Source organism: Coturnix japonica, chromosome 15 (assembly GCF_054131305.1).
Source record: "Coturnix japonica strain WE chromosome 15, WE-NBRP24, whole genome shotgun sequence".
Taxonomy (NCBI): Eukaryota; Metazoa; Chordata; class Aves; order Galliformes; family Phasianidae; genus Coturnix; species Coturnix japonica.
This window is the reverse complement of record NC_140677.1, coordinates 7,065,090-7,083,530: the sequence shown is the minus strand read 5'-3', so window position 1 is coordinate 7,083,530 and position 18,441 is coordinate 7,065,090. Positions and strand designations below refer to the sequence as shown.

The window sequence follows — 18,441 nt, the reverse complement described above, 5'->3', positions numbered from 1 at the left end:
TTGGTGGACAGAGTTCTTACATAAAAGTCTATCCTGTTTAAGGACCCATTCCTGCATATTCTTTGGTACTTTCTTATGTTGTCCCATGAAGGAGAGAGAGATTTACAGAACCTTACCTTCTTCAGTTAGATGAAGGTATGGAAGCTCAGGAGGAAAAGTTGTTTCATTTCCTTGTTTCAGGGTGTACCCCGTGTGCAACAATATTTGCCCATTTCATTTTGCTGCTAATTAGAACCGTCAAATGTTGGTTCTTCTCTTTATGTTTTTTAACTCTGGAAGAAAAAGAAAAAACCTTTAACCTTTCTATCTCATTAAACGTGCTGCAAGCCTCCCAACACTTAAACAAGCATCCCATGTGAGGGGCTCTTGACATCAGAGTTTTCTTTCACAGATGCCTGATTACTTCCCCAAAGGTGTCTGATTACTCTTTGCTGGAGTCTCAGATGATGCTGTTTCCCATCAGTGGGAATTCACCTTAGAGTACTGTCTTTAATTATGATCCTAGGCTAAGTTAAATGATAAGCAATCGTAAATTCACTCTAGTAAAACTTAGCTTGGAACTCTAACAGCTGGGACATTTCTCTAGTAGTGTGCAGGTGATCCTTTTCCTTTAGTGCTCTTTGTAAGTTGTAGTGATACCATTTGGAAATCATTGTAACTTAATGCCACTAAAACCACCCAGAAGGTACTTGGATTTTCCCTCCCCCATGCTTTGCACTGGAGCTGTGGCTCCTGCTATCGATCTACAGTCAAAGATACAGCACTGCTTGAGCAAAACAGTTCAGTTCTTAGGTGCAACTTCACAGCTTCTGTGAAGAAACCAAGGCTTCCTCTGAAGGTAATGTGTTTTTGGCATGGCATCATTGTGTCGGAGTGCATCGTAGAATCACACAACCATTACAGCTGAAAAAGATCTTTAAGACAACCAAGTCCAACCATTGACCCACCCCCACCATGCCCATTTACCACATCCCTCAGTGCCACATCTCCACAGTTCTTGAACACCTACAGGGGCAGTGACTCCATCACCTCCCTGGGCAGCCTGTGCCAGTGCATCGTCACTCTTTTGGAGAAGAAATGGTTTCTAATATCCAACCTGAACTCTCGTGCAACTTCAGCTTATTACTTCTTGTCCTGTTGCTACTTAGAGTGCATCTCCACTGCAGCATTATCTACAGTCTTAAGTTCTGCTGGAGATTAAGCGCAGTGCAGTGACGTTGCCGTTCAGAGACAGATAGTTTAGAGCTCTGATGGCAGTATTTCTCAATGAGAACGAGTTATTTGCCTCATTTAGAGCCTTTGTTATTACTCCCAGTAATTTGTTTTTGCTTTCTAAATGCACATGTTTTATGAGAACTTCCTAAAAACAACTTCATGGTCTCTTCATGCCCTCAGGTTCTCTCTGGGAGGCCAGAAAGGGGATTAGCAGACAAGTTCTACTTGTACAGAATGCATATATTTTATTCAAACCTAAATGGCCACAAAATATTGTATAGCATAACTGTAATCTCTCTGAAACTACAGCATTGTAAACATAAATTTAAAATAACACACACTGACGTCTTAACACGGAATTGCTAAACCAAAACGTTACTATTTATTTTCTTTAAGTATCTTCGGGGAAATTCAAATGAGCAGGAACGTTTTTAGTTAATTTATGAGATGTTTACCACTTGATTGTTTTTGCACTTTGGAAGAATCAGTCTTACAGGTTGATTTCCTCACAGCTTAACAGCTCCTTCCCCCCCTTTCCTTGGATGACTGGATTTTTCCTACTTTTTGATTTCCTATTGTTATGAAGATTGCCCTTTCCCATTCCATTCCTCTTTCATGAACTGTGTACTTTAATCAGGTCAGTGCCCTACTGCTGTGTGCTGGTGCAGATGAATCTATGTATCATTATTAGGGTTTCAGCTGGCGCAGCAGGCTGACTGGGTGCAAAAGGTTGCACTTGAGGGTGGTAACACCACACTGCTAATTGCTTGCCCTGCATCTTCCTGCACTGTAGTCTTGCCCAGCCACTATCCCTCAGTGCTGTGAGCAAGTGTACTCCCTTTCAGCTGTGATAGTCTCTTTTGCCATGCACCTTGGGTACCTGCTGTAGCCAGTCTGCTCCTTCTGCATGTCTCATCTGTTCCACCTCAGATTTGCTTTTGTCATCCACGTCTTGATCTGCAGTGCTGATCCTCATGTGCACTGCTGTCTTGGAGCGCACAGTGCAGAAGTGGGAGAGGACAGGCTGCTGTATCCTAAATAGTCGTGAGTTAGTCAGGTAGAAGACAAAGCATTATAGGGAAAAAAAATGGCCCATTTTGAAAGAAAATCAGGTGCGAAAAGATGTGGTGTATAAACGTGACCTCATGCTTGCCTTTGTAGTGACTCTTCTGTTGGCTGCTGCTTTCACCCACTGTAACCTTTGTGAAGTTGCCATGTGAGCTCTGCATGGGTCTGTCCCTGAATGTAGTGGACAGCGTGCCAGTAGCTTTATTAATAAGTAGTAAGTAACTGTTTGCACTTGTTTATATGTTACGTATAAAAGCATAACCAAAATAGCTGGAGGAATAGAGAGTGAAAGGAAACATAGTTTGGGTTCATAGCCGCCACTGTAGCTAGAAGAGCCAGGTACTTGTAAGGGAACTGGATGATTTGCTCCACTTAAACCTGTGGGGAATTCATTTCTGTGCTGTGTACCCACTGATCCAGCTGTTTGGCCAATAGAAGGAGTGATTTTAATTTCATTGGCCTTTGCTGTGCCTGTGGAGCATCTTTCTCATTGGAAAAAGCCTGCAAAGGCTACAAAAAGGCCACTTTCCCTCACTGATTTGGGGCACCCCTGAGGCAGGTACCAGAATGCTCTCCTGGCCCCATTGGCTCATTCCTCCTATGCCTCCTGATCCAAGCAGCCCTCACCAGGACATGGGAAATGGCATTTTGGACAACACATCAGACAGGCATCCTTCCTGCAGGAAATCCCTCTTGCTCCCCATATGGATTCAGCACATGCCACTGAATGTGCTACGTCAGACACACTGTCTATATAAGGATGTAGATGTATATTTTAAACACAGGGCACCCTTTGTGTGCATGTATGTGTGTGCAGTATAAACATAGAGCTTGCGGAGCCAATCCCCAGCAGACATCAGCTTAGCCCAGCATGGCATCTGATGGAGCAAAGCTGCTCTGTGCCTGCTGAGGATTCAAGGATTCAGGCCACAGCTGTAGAACGATGTTTGTGAACTATATGAAATGTTTGGGCTCAAACACAGCCTAGTAAAACACATAATCCATGCCTTTCAGAAAAATAGGATCTGTTGCTGTGATGCCATGGAAACTCAAATGCTAGAAAGAGCCATACAGGAATGAATCAAAAATGCTCCAGATGCTGGTTATACATTCACCTCAGGAAATGGGCAGGTAGACCAGGGGTAAAGCCAGCCTGCCTAGTGCTGCTGGGGCAGCAGTGCCCCATGTGCAGTCTAAGATGTTACTTCATGCGGCTCAAAAAACAAGTGCAGGATCTGTCAGTGTCCCTTACACCTTAAGAAACAGCCTTGTTTGAAGCATAGTGAAAGGTAAGAGCAGGGAAGATAAATAGTCTGTCTCCTAGCTACATTCTGCCTGTGGATTGAAGTAGATCAACACAAATATTTGCGTGTATAGCATGCTCCAGAGCCTGCAAATGCCTGCTGGCAAAGTGCAGGCAAAGGTAAAGGAAAAATGCATGCTTCCCTTTAAAGCAATTATCCTTATATATTAATAATGTCATTTATAAGTACTACAGGAAGTTAACAGCATACGCTAAAGCAAAGAAAAGAATTGCACACATTTAGTAAAAGGAGTAGGGCGAAAATGTTGTAAGTATGCCTCATAGCACTTTTCTATGTATTAGAGCATGTGTTGTCTCTGCATATGATCCTCGTAGTCGATTTGTTATCCTCTGGGAGCACAGCCCTTGCTGAACTCTAAGATTAAATCAGACAGCCAAAAGAATGCTGTTGTTTGTCATGGGTCAGATTCCCTTCTCAGGCATTTCCATCGAGTAGCACCAACACGAGGCAGCTGGAGCTGGCACTGTATCACCACTGGTACCATGATTGTGTTGGCGTGGCATTAAAGCAAGTGTGAATGTTTTTATAGTTTTGAGGACCTGATAATGAGAAGGAATACGAGTGTGTGTGTACATATTGTTGAAAGCATTTTTCTTCCCTTTGCTGGTGGTGGCATTGCTTCTGTCTTGTCTGCAATCAGGTCTCTGCATGCTGCCAAGCTTGGCACAATGTTTTTCCAATAGTGCAGGCATCGATGATGCTGTTTGCAGGCTCCTCTGACATCAGCTGTGAAACTCAGGGCTGAGTTTGGGCATCACTATAGCAGTGGCAGCAAGGGCTCCATCTGTCCTGCAGACCTGGCTCTTCCAGCTCCTTCCCAGTGCTGAGGCTTAGGGGAAATAAGCAGCCGTTCTGCCTCAAGAGCTCAGCTGCCTACTTGTTTGCACCATGAGGAAGAAAAGCATGCAACATCCTATTGACCTCTCAGTTACTCCTCTCTTGACTTTGTGGGGAAAAATGTCCCCTCTGCTTTGCTCCTCCTTTGCAGTGGAAGAACCATTTCATGCCAGCAGTCCCATATATGTCTGAAACAGGTGAGAAAAACGAGAAGTGAAGCTCATCTCACCTTCCAGCCAGCAGCTGTAGACCTAAGCAGCACAAGACCCCTGTCGCTGTCTTTTAGCTGCCTCTGAGCAGTCCTCAGGCAGTAGCATGCTATGGGTACATCCCCATATGCAGATGTTTCTCTGTTTTTGAATTGCATCAGAAGGTCCATGCCCATCTCACAAGGGATTCAGGACTTCACTGGGATGCTGCTTTTATGTGCAGAAAAATGTCAGAATTCCATCACTCAATGCATATCCCATGATACCAGGGAAAAGGAATGGCAGGTTCGTGTTGCTGAGACATGTAACAGGAGGGAGAGAGTGGGATTTTCCAAAAGAGGGCACAGCACAGCTAGAAATAACTGCATTTAAAGTAGTGACATTTTTATGCACAGAAAAGCTAACTTAGAATATTTTTAGAGGATTTTATAAATCCCTCTGAGCTCAGTACCACTGGATTCATCATGAGAGATACCTGTATTACAGGGAGAAGATGTAGAAGAAATAACCCCATATATAGCTCCTGTGCTCTCTCATGCTTTCCCTAAGTAGTTCTTATAACCACAGGTAGCATATGCAAAAAGCATAATGAAACCCAGAAAGCTTGGCTGCTTTTGCATCTCTCTCTCTGAAAGAGAAATGTGGGCTGCTTTTGAAAACAAACAAACAGAAAAGGAAAGCTGTCATAATCTCTCTGACATGCCCTTTCTGCAGTCATGGGTGTATCTAAATATCAGTGGTTAATTTTTGCAAAATGATAAGCCCCCTTTTTGTCTTTCAGCTCTCTGAAATGGAGCTGCCAGGAGCTTTTGGATTAAGCTTTATCAGGCTCCAGTTAGGAAAGCCTCGTGGAGGTTATGTAGCCAAATACAACACACAAATCAAATTATGGAAGAGATGAATGTGGAGTTGTTAAATTAATTTTGTTTGTTCCAGCCCACTGGAATGTTTTTTAACACGAAGAAAGTAATTCTGTGCTGTAGGACTGGCCTGGCCAGTGCTTAGGACTGTATTATCATGCTGCATTTGTCTGCAAGTGGTAAACAGGTTTTCTCTAAGCTTAAGTGAGCTTTTGGGTTTTATTTGTAGAGGTCCAAGGCATGCAGCACACAGGGCACTGCTGCATGATGTGCCCCTGCTGCAGCCAGTGTCCCATCCTGCTGAGCCTCCCAGAGAGGCTCCAGGTTGTTCTGTCTCCAGGAGGACCTGCCACTGTCTGTCTGATAGCCCTCTGTCATGGCTTTGGTATCACCCTAGACCTACACAGAGCTAGTTCAAATATCTCTGCTTGGTGTTCAGAGGATCATTAAGGTTGGAAAAGACCACTGAGATCATCCAGTCCAACCACCGCCCACCCCCACCATGCCCACCAACCAGATCCCTCAGTGCCACATCTGTGCAAATGTGGAACACATACAGGGTTGGTCACTGTTAACCACAGAGAGACATCCTGAAATCTCCCTCGGTATTTTTATTATCCCGTAGGATCTGAATTTAACACAGAACATTAGTAATACTTTCCTAAAAATAGCTGAAATCTGCCATTTCAGTGTGAAGCGATGTTGGTTCTTGGGCTGAGTTCTTCCTTTTTTTCTGAAGCACATTGTGAGTTCACTGGATTCTTTGCTTATGTTGCCTGGTTAAAAGAAAACGTTGACCAACCCACCAACCCACTCGTGTTTCTATTCGCTGTGTTCTGATTCAGTCCCGAGGAACACTCAGTCACCTCTTCCCTGACCCAACCTCTTTCTGCTTCTGTTTGTCCTTCAGGCACATTTTGTGGAATCAGTAGAAGCTCTTTAGTGTTAAAAACATAATAATAATAATAGAAAAGAAAGAGAAGAGCTGCAATTTTTTTTTTAATCTTCTGCTGCAAATCCAGTGCGCACAGAATATTGAAAGGAAAATTACCTCTGTGGAAAATGCCAGTTGTTTTATAAATGGTCAAATCATTATGGTTTTTTTCTTGCTTTTCAGACATTTGCTACATTATTATACATCTCTTTAATTAAATCATCAAATTGAATTATTGGATCAAATGTTTTTTTATTCCATTGTGTCCCGAGCAGGTTTGGTTAAATTAATAAAACCATATGTTTCATTTTATAAAAGGGATATATATATTTTTTTGCCCATTCATAAGCTGTAAAAAAAAAGTGAGTGAACAGAAAATGCTGGTTATTACTTAATTACATCAGGGTTCTTCTAAGTGCCTCCGAGGAATTGAGGCAAAGTCATACTGAGTCATAAAAAGTTTGTAACATTATTTACCTTGAAATAGCAGCAGGGTTAATTCCATCTCCTCCTGGCTGGCTGTGAAGGCAGCTCACCCCAGTCATGCAGTGGCCCTGGTAAAAACATATCAGCACGTCTCAGTGAAGTCCTGCAGTCATTGAGCTGGTTTAAGTGCCCATATCCTTGGATCACATTGCACGGTGGCACTGGATGTCTTAACACTGAGCCTGTATGTCTCCATTTACCCTTGGGACATACCTGCTTCTCTCCTCTGATAGTCATGAGCTGTTCTGAGTTGTGTGGATGCCAGCTGCAAAGAGTGGTGTGGAATGGAGGACGTGGCAGTCCCCTGTCCATTGGGTGGCTTAGGGTTGTTGTCTGAAAAAGCACTCGCTTGGGGTGGTTGAGAGTAAAACTGCAATTAAGGTAATCTGTCCATCTCTCATGAAGGTTATCTGCTTGAATTATTTCTAAAACAATTTAATGCATGACTGCTTTAACTGTATAAATCACTGAATATCCTCATGGAGAAGGAGGACTAGATAGGGCTTTTAGGTCTGGGTAGTCCTTCACCCTGGGTGCCACCTCCAGTCAGATTTGCTTAGGACTAATGGTAAAGGCTGGCGTGGCGTTTTGAGGAGCGATTCTATGATGACAAAGGGATTCAGAGGGGGCAGTTATGATTTATTGGCACCGTTATCTGTAAACAGTGATGTGAGAATTGATCTGACAGTCTCAGCAGAAGAAGGTGAGCATGCAGAGGCATACCAAGAACCACGAAGCTCTGTAAATCCCAGCAATGCTGTCTGCTCTCAGCTGTGCCCTCAGAGCCAGGTCCAGGCCCTCCCCTTCAGCACCCAGCTGCATTGCCAGCAGAATGAAGCCCTTGGGTGTTTTTCTGTTGTATTGGTAATATTGGTGTGTACAGCACTCTTCTTTCTTTTATTTAGGAACTGTAACTTATTTCATTAATGCAACAGCAGAGCTATGAGACCAACCTGGAACTGTAGGCTCAGAAGCAGACTTTACAGTACAACCAAGACTCTATAGAAGTGAAATAATGTCCAGATATATGCCCAGTCACCACACATACCAGCATACATGCAAGCTGGATGGGCTGGCTTTAAATGGAAAAGTCGTATTGGGAAAAGTAACTGAAACAGTGTAAATGTGATGGGCTGGTGATGCTTTGACTTTCCCTGCCAAAATTAACCATCTCCTTTGCTACAGTGCATGTATTTAGGTATCATTGCAAGTGATTTTTCTTGGTTCAGAGTTTATATTTGGAAAGTGAACGTGAGAATCTGTCCTGAATTGTTTATTTTAAACGTGATTTTTTAAAGCTTGGGAAAAATCTAAACTCCATAGTTGGAAAGTGAATGATAGGCTTTTAGATAGCGTATGAGTGCCATCTAGTGTTTTTCATTAGTACCTTGACCTTCATATTTCAATTGCTTGAAAGGTATGTTCCGCAGCAGCTGCGAGTGGGCTGTGCTTTGCATCCCACTCCTCCACAAAGTGTTTGTGTTGGTTCTGTGCCAGAGTGTGCTTTTCCCTGGAGATGTTTGGGTTTGGCCATATGCATTGAGCAGAAGCCATAGCTCCCCATCTAGTTAAGCTGTTCCGTGCTGACCACCCCACCAACCATGGCTTGGGCCAGAAGTGACTTCTGCCTCTGCATTCTGGGTATGGTGAGAGAGTCACAGGTTTTGGAGACTGGCTGGAAGGTTCCCCTGCCTGTTAGCAGAAGGAGATGGCTGAGGGCCATCAGGTGCTGCTCTTTCCTGTGCTGTTGATATTTTAATGACGAACAGTTCAGAGACTATGAAGGAAAATATGTAGGGAAAAAGCAAGTAACTTTTCATGTACAAAAGATGTACTGGGTGAAGAGGACAATGATTACTGCAATAACAATGTCACATTTTTAGAGGTTACAGCTACTGCCAGAGCCTGCAGAGCACACCAGGTTGTTTTCTTCCTTCATATGGCAAAAGAGTGGGGGCCAGGGAAGGTGGGGCTCAGCTGTAAGGGAACCTGTGAATGTGGAAATATAAAACTTTTTAGTGACCAGGTTAAAATATAAGTGCAAATGGCCAGGTCTGAAACTGAGGCAAAGCACTGAGCAGCCAACTTGCAGAGAATGGATTCTCTCTCTCCCTTTACTCTGGAGAGCAGAAAGCAGCTGCAGGTGGTATTAAATCCCATTGGTCTCAGTGGATTGCAGTGTAAGCTATTACTGCAGGCAAGGGCATTAAAGAAAAAGCTTGGGTCTTAGAGTGAGGCACAGTTCTCCCTGTTTGTTTTCTCTCAGGTATTTACGAGAGTTTCATATTTTTCTTCTCCTTTTTCAGCTTGCAGCACTCCCCCAGTCAACATGAAAGTGCAGCCTGTGAACAGGACAGCATTGCTTGTAACCTGGAACCAACCAGAAACCATCTACCACCCTCCAATCATGAACTACATGATCTCCTACAGTTGGACTAAAAATGAAGATGAAAAGGAGAAGACTTTCACCAAGGACAGTGACAAGGACCTGGTAAAACCACAGCATCAGCCCCAGACACATGTGTCAAACTGTCCTTACATTGTCTTCTTAGCAGAAGGAAGCAGAGAAGGGAAGCAGCTGTTGCATTACAGACAGACTAGCATTTGACTTGCTGCGTATTGCTATTAGATTGTTAGGCACTAGTTGAACATTGTCTAACAGACTTAACCCAAACATTGGTGTCTGATTTTATAGTATATGTGAGTGCATAAAGGATTAAATGTGCAGACACGTTTTCATGTGCTGTTGCTGAGAAGCAGCTGGCTCAGGAAATAGTCTGACTCTGAGTACCTTTTAGCTTCTGTTCAGCTCACAGCTTCTCACATTAAAATCCCCGATCCCCCAAAATCTTCTGCTGGCTTCAGGCTCTTCCCTGTGCATAGCCCTTTGCAGTCTTTGGATCGGTTTCTGATCAGTAAGTGCTGCCAGCAGTAGTCAGGTCTGGAGAATTATTGCAGAGTAGCTCTGTATATGCAGTGCCTCACTCCTGCTGTAAGAGAAGAAGTGGGAAGAGCACGACAGCTCCAGCACAGATGCAAACACTGATCTATCTCCTCCATTTAGGATTTGATCTGCTTGTCATTCTTGTCTAAGTGGAAGCAAGTATTGTACCGGTCTTTTAACGTTCTCTGCATATAAAATCAAAGTGACATATTCAGGTTTGAAAGGCCTCCGTTTATTGTTAATCAAAGAAAGCCTCTAGAATAATGAAATCAGTAATTGTATATGCACATGAAAAATGCAGGAGCACAGAGTGTTATTCCTAATGACTGTTATCGTGGTGTTTTTTTTTCAAATACACAGTCCTGTGGGCCCATTCAATCAGTTATACAATAATACTTCTCTTATTCCCTTAGATGAAGATTCTTTTACTTCATTTTCCATTTATATTTTCAATTTCCCCACTAGACATTGTTATCTGGGTCACATTAGGGAATGATGTGCCTCACAAAACCAGACAGGAATGTATTGAAAGGCACCCAAGGTTATGATGTATTGTAACCTCTCTCTTGTCATAACTTTGCACTCTTAAGGGAGATTTCATTTTAATCAGGCATAGGGAGGAGAGCCTTAATCAGCAAAAATGAGGTGGGCATGGAGACGGCATCCTGTTTGATGTAAAAGAAATAATTAAAAGTGCAGGGGATGTGATGGAGTGATAGCTTCGAAATAAATTGCTGTGAGACCCTGCGCTGTGCAGCAGAGCTTCGAGGTTAAGAAAGCAACGACAGCTTAGTCTATTTCAGGGGCAAGAGAAGAAAGAAACTCTTTTTTGGAGCAAAGTGCAATTTGCCTTTAGTGCTCTGGCAGAGACAGCTGGGCTGTCCCATCTTAAAACAGAGCTAGACAGCGTTATGTTAAAGAGATCACTGGTATTTCAAGTGATCTCCACAGCCACTGGTGCTTTGTGCTTGAAAACACGAACTGATGTGATTGCAGTTTAAGGCAACATGGAGAAGTAGCTGGAAGGCAGCAAGGCAGCATCTCGTGTCTAAGAGTGTATAGCAACATCCCAGCCAGTGTGCTGAACCATTTCAGGCCACCAGCATCTAATTTCCATAACCTGTTGGTTGCAGAATAGTCAGTTTGAGCATATAGTCCTTTTCTAGGCTTAAAACAGGTTTGGGACTTGCATCTCTGCCAACAAAAATCTCACTTGAATTCCTTTAAGGTCAATTAATTAGGAGTGTAGGTGTTTCTGAGAGCAGAGACTCTCAGAGCAGGAGATTGTCATGGGGCACATTCACCTCTTCCTTGAGAAACAGAATGAAGTCAGCAAGGTCTGAGTGAACCATTTATGTCCCAAGGAAGTCTTTTGACCTTGGCCTTGCCCTTCCAGGGAAATCAGTGAAAATTTCCATTAAGATATCAGTGAGGATGTTTGTGCCGTATAAGACAATGTTAGCACAATGCTTTATATATTTCAAACTGATCGTGGACAGTACTGTGGGGGTAAAAAACTGAATAATATCTATTTTTTTTAAACAGAAGGCCATCATTAGCCATGTCTCACCTGACATCCTTTATCTGTTCAGAGTTCAAGCAGTTTGCCGAAATGAAATGCGTAGTGACTTTAGCCAGACTATGCTCTTTCAAGGTAAAAAAACCAAATGTACATACGTACTGTTACATTAAGTGACTGTGTGTGTTTAACGTTTTCTTTACAGAATGCTGTATGGTGTGGAATGATTTCAGATGATGTTTGAATGCATGCAGATAGTGCTTGTTCCATACTGTGACCAGTGAACATCAGAGTCTTATTTCCAGTGATAAGAATTTGCCTAGTGCAAAACTTGGTGTTAGTTTCCTAGAATAAATCCATTGCAGACTCTTCTGCATCAGGGACACAGCTGTAGCAGAACATGTGGATGATCGGTGTCCCCCTTATGTAAAGGGAAAAGGAGATCAGTCTCGTGTTGAGAACCACATGTACAGATGTTTTACTGTGTGCGCAACATGGACACAGCTTAGTTCTGCCCCAGTGTCTGCAGTATGTGCTGTGGTGTTAACAACATTGCAGGGAGAGCAGGAATCAGACAGGAAATGTCTGGTCCAATCAAAATCTTACAAATTCTTAGTATATTAACTCAGCATAGTGTAATGGATTTTACTGTAGGTGCCAGGCAAGAAGTCAGAAACTTATGTGTTACTGATGATGACTTTTCTAGGCAGATGGTAGAACTGAAAGATTCTTCAAGATTTGACCATGATATCTATTAAATTACAGTTAAAGGAGTAAATAGTTTTTGGCAGTTTTGCCTGATACTCTGGGAACTCTAGTTCAAAGCAGTGGAAGCGATACACAATCTACAGTGAGAGCAGATGTTGTGTTTCCTTCCATGTCTCCCCTAAAAGAAATTTTATTTCAAATCTTCAGCTGTGTTCAAGTGTCAGTTTGAGCTTTTGGAGCATTGTTCAGAATATGATTATAGTTGTATGTTAGGTAGATAGCAATAAATAAGGCTAATATTATCACAAAGGCAGAAGAAAAGGCCAGGCCTGAGTGGCTAAAGGATAACACATCTCTCTTTAGTCACAAGTACAGAGTTAGGTGAATAATAGCAAAATTGCCTTAACTCCAGACGGAGAAAGCATATATATTTTGGACTTCATTGCATGCAAAAGGTCTTCTCTGACATTTTCCTGCCAAGCCCTTGGTTACCGATTCATCCATAGGCCTCAATTTCCTTTCCCTGTTGACAGGCTTAATAGTAGCAATTCAGCAACTGTTTAGCAAGAATTGTATAGTGATATGGCTGTCAGTTCCTGACTCCCTTCCCAGTCCGCTGAAATGCTCTTGTTCTTTGTTTCTCAGCTAACACTACTCGAATTTTCGAGGGGACCAGAATTGTGAAAACAGGAGTGGTAAGTTGGGGGCCATAAATCACTGCAGCGAGCTGATGGGCGCTGGGAAGTCGGGGCAGCGTTCCCACCAGGTGGCAGCACGATGTTGTGAATGTGCTGCAGCCCGGGCTGTCCTGGGGAGGTTCTTGCTCAAACCGGCCGCAAAGGGTCTCAAAACCCACCTGGCGTGTTGAAGGGATTTTGGCTTTTTCACTTCACATTCTTAGAGGCTTTGACTACTGGGCTCTCATGAATTAGAAAAAAAAAATCCTCCAGAATATGTTTTGAATGCATTTAGAGGGAATATGTGATCTTAATGACTGGAAACAAATTTAACTGCTCTTATTAATTGCACAGCCAAAAGTATATGCAATGAGAATCATGCTTCATGCACAGCATCTTAGCTCAAAACTACCAGTAACTGAAAGCTCTTGGTATTCAGTACACCAAACTTCAGTCAAATTTATGAACTGAGCTCATACTATTGAATTTGTTATAAGTACACTGCTTCTGGTATTATTCTGTTCCAGTCTGATATACTCCCTAGTAAGCAAGTAAGACACAGAGAACTTGAATTTGAATGATTAATGTTGGTTTAATGATGTATAGAGGTGTTCTGAAATCTACTGTCAAATTGTAATACCCAGTTCAGATTTGAGACTGTACATGCTAGCAATGAGCAAATCTCAGAGAGCCTTGGGGATTCACACTGATAAGTACCCAAAAGTTTAGATGCTTATTTAAAGTTTTGGCTTGTAATCTTTAAAGCACAGGTTTGCTTTTGAGATCTCAGGTTCTCTATGATTGCAGCTGGTTAAAAATAACTTGAGAGAACCTTTCTTGTCTTGCTGCAGCATTTCAGCTGCATGGCCTGATTGAAACTGGGAATTGCAGAGATGCAGAAGTACTGTTAAGTTACGGATTTCAGTTTCAGAAATGCAGACTTCTTATGGTCTTGCTTGAGATTCAGTAGAACCTATTTAATCCCTGATGCCTTACAAGTCCTTCATAAGTGCCCAGCTGGTATTGCTGCAGCTCTTTTCTAAAGAGAGCAATACTTCACTGTTTGCTGCAGCACCAGTCATTAGCAGGATGATCATAGAATCATAGAATCACTCAGGTGGGAAAAGACCTTAAAGATCATCAGGTCCAACCACAGCCTAACCATAGTACCCTAACTCTAACAACCCTCTGCTAAATCATATCTCCAAGCACCACATCCAAACTGCTGTTAAACACATCCAGGGACAGTTACTCAGCCACCAACCTGGGAAGCCAATTCCAAGTGCTTAACAACCCTTTCTGTAAAGAAACTCTTTCTGTAAAGAAAGTACCCATGATGCTCATGAGTACTTTAGGAAATTAAAACAGTACCACTCAAGGACCTCACGGTGCATGTGGGAAAAGCCACAGTTTCCTATGAGAGCAAACCCACCAGCCATGGATGCACATGTTGGCAATACAGCTGTTATTTCAGGACAACCCTTATGTAACACTGTATTTTTAAGCTTCTTTATTCTGAGGATTAAAGCACTGTGAGTAATGAAGCTAAACTCATTAAGCTTCATTAAATCTTCTCTTACCCCTGAGAGGAAACACTACTCACAACTCACTGGTGACGTGGGTGAAGAGTGTAAAATAATAAAGAGCTTTTCATGGCTACAATTGTTCAGAAATGGCAAACATGGGTTTCCTCTCATCGTCATTTGTGGCTCTGTTGCTTTTGCTGTTCCTGGTCCAGCCTTGCACCTGGGTGATGTAGGTCACTCAAAATCCAGAGAATAGCAGAATGGTGTTTGTGTGGAATGGGAGACAAAAGGAAAATGACCACAGATAGGTTTTTGGTCCCCTACTGATTCTCTCTGCTCTGTTTTCTTCCCCTTTGCTCCTGGTGATCTCCTCAAGCCCACGGCTTCTCCTGCCTCCTCAGCCGACATGGCTCCCATTAGTTCCGGCTCCTCCACTTGGACCTCCTCGGGGCTCCCCTTCTCCTTTGTGTCCATGGCCACAGGGATGGGGCCTTCCTCCAGCGGCAGCCAGGCCACTGTGGCCTCAGTGGTGACCAGCACCTTGCTGGCAGGGCTGGGCTTCAGCGGCAGCGGCATCTCCTCCTTCCCCAGCAGCGTGTGGCCCACCCGGCTCCCCACAGCAGCCGCCCCAAGCAAGCAGGCTGGGCGACCTGTGGTAGCCACCACTGAGCCTGCTGCTGCCTCCCCAGGGCCAGAGCGGGACTCGGCACTGACAAAGGATGGCGAGGGAGCCGAGGAGGGGGAGAAGGATGAAAAGAGTGAAAGTGAGGATGGAGAAAGAGAGCATGAGGAAGAAGATGAGAAGGAGTCTGAGAAGAAAGAGAAAAGCAAGGCAACAGCTGCAGCAGAGGCACGTAATAGCACAGAGCCCAGCGTGGCCACAGCTTCACGCAACTGGACTGCTGAGGAGGAAGGAAATAAAACTATATCGGATGAAGAGTCAAACCAAAATGTTGCTCCCAAGGCTGAACATCCCGAGGAGGAGAGTTTTACTGAAGCGGACACTCAAGCCCAGCCTCTCCCTTCCACCCAAGTGCCGCCAGCATTCACTGATGAACTTTACCTGGGAAAGATCCCAAGAAGACCAGAGACAACAAGAAAACCTCTCCCAAAGGACAACAGGTTTCCAGAAGAATACCCCTCAGATAACAAATTCATCACCATTAACCCAGGTGAGTGACCTCCAGGGAAACCCTTTTTACAAGCATTGTTGGGGGGGTACACAAACCACGTTCCTTACTGATTTCCAATAGGTACAATATTTTTTTGGTGCTTGGCTTCCCCATTAGGCAGATCATCACGGGACCCGGCCAACAAATTGTTATTGGGAGGAGGAGAGAGAGAAGGATGGTAATTTTATTTTCTTACAGCAGATTCATGCTATTTGTGATTCTTAACAGAAAATTTGGAAAAGTGTTTTGGAAAAAGGCTACATGAAGAATTTTGTTTTGTTTTTTAGGAAGAGGAAATGCAGCAAACTGTGGCTGTGAAATTAATTTGTAAGAGTGGTTGCTGTGCCAAGCTGGTGTTTCAAGGGAGGCTTTCTCTGTATGCTGTAAGCTAATTCGGTTTATCTGCAGGATTCTCCCTGATAGGGCTTTAAGATATTCTCCCAAATATGGGATCATTGGTGGTGTATTCCTCACCTCAAAACGTATATGCTCTGATTTTGCAAGACAAGGCACCTTCTTCACCAGGGTTGCCTTCTTTTATGTATGAATTGATCTCAGACAGACTGAGCTCATTGATTTGCTACATTTGTTCTGATAAGAATTACAGTATTGCTGTTTATTGTCAACTCTACATTTATGTACCTACTCCACATAATGTGCACAGCAAGTACAGTCTTTTTGCATCTAACAGAACACACTAAGTCCTGTATGGTCAGGAGCTGCCTATACAAACAGGCATTCCCTGGTGCTCCCAGCTCACTGTGCAGAAGGTTCATTGGGTATAGACATATCCCTTCTTGTGGATCTCAGGGCCTTGGTGAGGAAAGCAGGTATTTTAACTGCAAGGAGCAAATGGAGTGCATTCATACAGACTAGTTGGCAGAGTATGGTCTGGGATTTGGATACAACAAGAAGTTTGTCTGAGTGATTGTGTGTATTACCGCAGCATTTATAAGATATTGCATGTTTTTATTGTTTGTTATTTGATTTTTATTGTTTATTCTGCTAATCTATAGTCTGTTCAGTAATTTGGTTTTCCATCGAAGCAGGTCTGGAGTCATAATACTGTGAAAAAACTTTAAATATTTGCTTTTCCCTATGTTTATAAACACAAAAATGCAGACATTGTGCACTCAGTTATAGCTCAGAACCAATTTAAGAAAACTAAGCTAAATCCTGCCTTTAATAACATTTGCTACAGAAATGCTGACCTGACTGTAATGCTGTGAATCATAACTGTTCAGTAAGAGAACAGATTAATGAGGAAACAAGAAACCTACATCATGTTTTACTGATTTTTTTTTTACTTTTAATAAATATACTGCTGTTTTTCTTACTCCTCACCTGAAAATCTTCTTCAAAGTCCATTGCTGCCACTGAATGTGATGCGAGATGCCTGCCAATGGTTTCACCATGCCATTTGCCCTGAAAAACATTTTAGTGAGAGGGAGGGAATGTTCTTTGCAGTGCTGTGAATAAGCATTCAGCATTGTTACCCAGCAGTTTGATCTGCATCAGTAAACCTGCTTCTGGAATAGCTATCTTCAGTTCTTGACTTCTGCTTTGTGGTTTCTCATGCACCAGTTTTCTTAGATGGCCCAACTATGACACCTCTTGTATAAGTGCCGGCAGAAGGCATCGTGGCTGATTTTCAGCCTAATACAAATTGAAGGAAGGATGAATAGCTGGTCTTAATACCTAGATCATGACAAAATGATTCTTATTAGATAGGGTTTTTATTCCATGAAGAAGATAAAAATCAATGAAGAGAGAAATATCATTCATATTGCTAGGAAGTACTTTCTGGTTATATCCCCTCAGTCTATAGTGATTTCTGTCTCTTTTTAGCATGCAGAGAACTATTGCTGAAAGTAGTTCACTGCAGCTTTGCCTCCTACCAGACAGGCTCTTTTAAGAACTCTGCTTACTTGCAGGCTTGGAAGCTTGAAATGACCCTACCTGAAGACTGCATGCAAAGATGATTGGTCTTGAAAAGACTCTGCAAATTAGGTTATATGCTTATATGAGGGAAGGGTAACTTCCGAAGATCACTGTGTATTATTCATCTGGTTTCCACACATAGGAAATAAAGTCTGAAATAACCAGCACATATTAGCCAAGCTAAGTGAAAGAGTCATCTGTTTTACACCAGCTGACCTTAGTTAAATCTTAGTTAAACCTCTGGTGATGTACCCAGTGTGAGGGGAAGGAACTGTACCGTGTTTTATACCCCCTTTCATTGCAGGGGAGTTGGACTAGATGGCCTTTAAGGGTCACTTCCAACGCAAACAATTCTGTGATTTTCAGTTTCCCAGACAAGCTTCTTCCGTGTCCCTCAGCGTGCTGGAGAAGTCATTCGGCAGCAAAAGGCAGGAGTGACTGTTCAGAGAAGAAGGGTCTGAGTATGCCATTTCCCCTGGTTCATTCCTTGTTCTTGACTTCTAGTTAGGAAAAGCTTGGCTGTTCACAACTGTGGCAACTCCTTGCCTAGACATTGTAAGACAAATGTTCTTCAGTTCTGCTGAGATTTTGAGATGTTTCTCAGTGCCTTTGGGACAGTCAAGTTGCTCCTCCTCGCATCTTGTCCCCAGGCTGTGACTGTGGAGACATGAGGTCTACCTGACCAGAATTTGCCCAAATATATCACTAGACGTGTCTGATTAAGCATTTTTTTCTCCAGGAAAACACTTGTAAGAAAGCTGTCAGTTTCCAAAATGTTTTTGCGAGTAAGAAAGTTTAATCATCTTAAAGAGCAGAAAATTGTTTCATAACAATGTACACTTGTAAAATTAATTCTATAGCTACAAATTAGCAGTTGTGAGGAGATAACTGAATGGGAAAGTACTCGTGAGTGTGGATGATTAGAAGGGGGAGAGGAACACAAGAGAAATTACGGGGAAAGTGCGAGGCCAATTAGTACAGCAAGGCTCATTTTCTTTTAGTGCTTATTTCACACACACA

General features: G+C 42.9%; 1 protein-coding gene across 2 annotated transcripts in view; it reads left to right on the top strand.

Moving 5' to 3' along the window:
• PTPRG (protein tyrosine phosphatase receptor type G) overlaps positions 1 to 18,441 on the top strand; it is a 367,775-nt gene that overhangs the window by 282,128 nt on the left and 67,206 nt on the right. For both annotated transcript variants that reach the window (XM_015875220.3, XM_085516326.1), the window contains 4 exons: positions 9,241 to 9,425; positions 11,424 to 11,532; positions 12,751 to 12,800; positions 14,685 to 15,480. In XM_015875220.3, coding sequence (XP_015730706.2) covers positions 9,241 to 9,425; positions 11,424 to 11,532; positions 12,751 to 12,800; positions 14,685 to 15,480 — 1,140 coding nt within the window. The remainder of the gene's footprint in view (positions 1 to 9,240; positions 9,426 to 11,423; positions 11,533 to 12,750; positions 12,801 to 14,684; positions 15,481 to 18,441) is intronic.